At 43.1% G+C, this 1,054-nt stretch overlaps 1 protein-coding gene across 2 annotated transcripts in view; it reads left to right on the top strand.

Moving 5' to 3' along the window:
• LOC125192599 (THO complex subunit 6-like) overlaps positions 1 to 715 on the top strand; it is a 10,267-nt gene extending 9,552 nt beyond the window's left edge. Inside the window, exons 13-15 of one of the 2 annotated variants that reach the window (XM_048090224.1) lie at positions 12 to 62; positions 178 to 309; positions 515 to 715. In XM_048090224.1, coding sequence (XP_047946181.1) covers positions 12 to 62; positions 178 to 267 — 141 coding nt within the window. In that variant the 3' untranslated portion in view covers positions 268 to 309; positions 515 to 715. Of the gene's footprint in view, positions 1 to 11; positions 63 to 177; positions 455 to 514 lie in introns of those variants that run through there. The other variant, XM_048090225.1, reaches the window with a different exon arrangement.
• Positions 716 to 1,054: the final 339 nt, after the last annotated feature.

Raw genomic sequence — 1,054 nt, 5'->3', positions numbered from 1 at the left:
TTATTTCCCAGATCCAGTGTGCTCCAACATCCGCATTTTCCGTTTCTTTGCACCCTTCAGGGGTAAGTTATGTATCCTTTGAAATTGAATCAATTTATGAAGATAAGTAGTGTTAGATTACTCAGGTTAAGCCTATATCTACTCACTTGCCCATATATGTTTCTGCTTACTTTCCAGGTAGCAGCAGTATCTGGCTATGGAGCGCTTGTCGACATGATCTCACAATTCGGGAGCCACTTGTGTACATTTCGCTGTAGGGGCCTATAAGTTGAGTATCATGGCCTTGTTTGTCAGCATGAACTTTAATTTGTGAGTGTCTGCATCCACTCCTGTCCACTGCCCATCATCTTCCATGAAAATAGCTTTTGTGCAGCAGTTGAATGTGAAAAAACTAATTTTTGAATTCTTTGGCTTCATATGAATTATGTCAATTGAAACTCGCTTGTTGGTTTTATTTGTTCTTTCTGTCAACTCTATTTATTTTAAATAAGGTTCTGCTTGCTATGCTTCTTAGGGTGTCTCCAACGGCGCCCTTCCCGTTTGCCCGTCGGGGACGGGCGACCTGACGGGCGCCATAGTGGGCGGGAAGGGCGCCCACGCCCGTCCCGAGTGCCCCTGCGATGGCCTCGCCCCTCCCGTCGACGGGCGAGTGGGACGGGCGCCACTGTGGCGAAGGTTGCCCGTCCCACTCGGACGCCCGACATTTTAAGTTTTTTTTTTTTTTTTTTTTTAAAAAAAAAAAAAAAAACTCTATAAATAGGACTCCTCCAACGTCATTTCATTCACACCACTTGTGTTGAGCGGTTGCGCGCATTTGCCGACATGCGGCAAAAAAATGCCCATATTCGACTTCAGGAGGATATCATCGAAGAGGTTTGGACGCGGAGGGGTGGACACTGATGTGGTTGTTTTTTTTTTCTATCTACTATGTAATTTTTTTTTTTCGAATGATGTATGTTTTTTTTTATTGAAATATTCGTATTTCCCGTTCGTATTTGGGTCGAATTTTAATTCCGTGCATTTTAATTTAATTGTGAATTAATTTAATTGTGGG

This window comes from Salvia hispanica, chromosome 6, assembly GCF_023119035.1.
Source record: "Salvia hispanica cultivar TCC Black 2014 chromosome 6, UniMelb_Shisp_WGS_1.0, whole genome shotgun sequence".
Lineage (NCBI taxonomy): Eukaryota > Viridiplantae > Streptophyta > Magnoliopsida > Lamiales > Lamiaceae > Salvia > Salvia hispanica.
The sequence above is the reverse complement of the archived record's forward strand: the minus strand, read 5'-3'. Positions and strand labels throughout refer to the sequence as shown.